Source organism: Sinocyclocheilus rhinocerous, unplaced genomic scaffold, assembly GCF_001515625.1.
Source record: "Sinocyclocheilus rhinocerous isolate Xijiao unplaced genomic scaffold, SAMN03320098_v1.1 scaffold227, whole genome shotgun sequence".
In the NCBI taxonomy this organism is placed as follows: Eukaryota; Metazoa; Chordata; class Actinopteri; order Cypriniformes; family Cyprinidae; genus Sinocyclocheilus; species Sinocyclocheilus rhinocerous.
In genome coordinates, this window is record NW_015633170.1 from 491,502 (window position 1) to 492,901 (window position 1,400).

The 1,400-nt window shown below is 37.1% G+C and overlaps 1 protein-coding gene across 1 annotated transcript in view; it reads right to left on the minus strand.

Moving 5' to 3' along the window:
- Window positions 1-5: 5 nt before the first annotated feature.
- Window positions 6-1,400, minus strand: part of LOC107743273 (ERC protein 2-like) — a gene marked incomplete at its 3' end in the record, with an annotated part of 52,005 nt that continues 50,610 nt past the window's right edge. Inside the window, exon 15 of the mRNA XM_016556432.1 lies at window positions 6-95. Coding sequence (XP_016411918.1) covers window positions 6-95 — 90 coding nt within the window. The remainder of the gene's footprint in view (window positions 96-1,400) is intronic.

Sequence of the window (1,400 nt, forward strand, 5' to 3'; positions counted from 1 at the left end):
TGAAGGGGTTGAGGTTGCATGTGGGGAGGTGGAGCGTGAGGGTGGTAATGGTCATCCTCGTAGCTGTCAGCGATAAGTTTCATCCTGCTCTGTGTCTAAAATGGATAAAAAGAAGTTAGTAAGACACAAACAGCATATTTTTGATACAGGGTTTGAGATCATCAAACATCTCTAAATGGCTTGTACAAATGTAATCAGTTTGCTTTTACTCAATTTCCAGGAGTTAATGAAGCACAAACTGCCAGAAAACAAAGCTGAGTTTACAAGGTATCAGGTGGCTACATGCCTCAGAAGAAGTACAGGAGATTTTCTAATACTTTCTTTGACTCTTTCCCTCAAAGCTGTAAGCTGATATGGCCACATTTTGGGAAGAACATCCTTCTGAAGCTGAAAATAGGAATGCACAATAATGTATATAAGCACCTTTTTCAATTTATTGGCTGATATTGGATATTTAATTGCTTCTGGTTATTTTAAGAGTAAGATAACTTGTGCAATCATCTGGAAAAGGGATAGGGATAGTGATCAATTATAGCAAAGATTAACTAGAAAATTAGAAAAATTGGAAAATACTACTGTATATATTAGTCCTGCATGATATTGAAAAAAAATTGCAATATTTAGTTTTTCAGCAATGTATATTACCATATAAAAATACATACATTTTGACAGAAACTCTGTTTGGAAATAAATATTCATTATAGAATGACTGAGGTGATTTTGTTGGGGGAGTGCAAGTGGATAGAAATAAAATAAAATAATATAAGATGAAGACTTTGGGCCCTATTTTAATGATCTAAGCACATGGTCTAAAGCGCAAGGCGCAGGTGCACTTAGGGCGTGTCCAAATCCACTTTTGCTAGTTTAATGATGGTCTAAAAGGGTTGTCCCTATTCTCTTAATGAGTAATGGGTGTGTTTTGGTTATAACGTGCAATAAACCAATCAGAGTCTCATCTCCCATTCCCTTTAAGAGACAGTTGCGCTTGCGCCATGACGGATTCGCTATTTACACGGCGGAATTTGCAAGAGCAAAGACTGAATGCGTCTCCAGAGAGGACACAGAGCTGCTTGTGCGCGAGCAAATAGGTAGCCTAATTCTGATACATGCAATGACTATACATTATGATGTAGGCATTTTTATATTTATGTAGCCTACACAATAATAATCTTTTACATTGTAATCCTTAAATTTTTAATATTTGGCATGTTTGTGTACTGCTGCGCGTCCCTGTGTGTGTAATAAGCAGAATGTACACGCGTTGTGGACCCGCCTATAGGTGCATATTACTAACGTGCTCTTTAAATAACAAAAAATACCGTTTTAAGACCATGGGCGCACAAACCATGCAAACCATCCTTCTAAAGGGTCATATGACGTTGCTAAAAATGCTAAAAAGA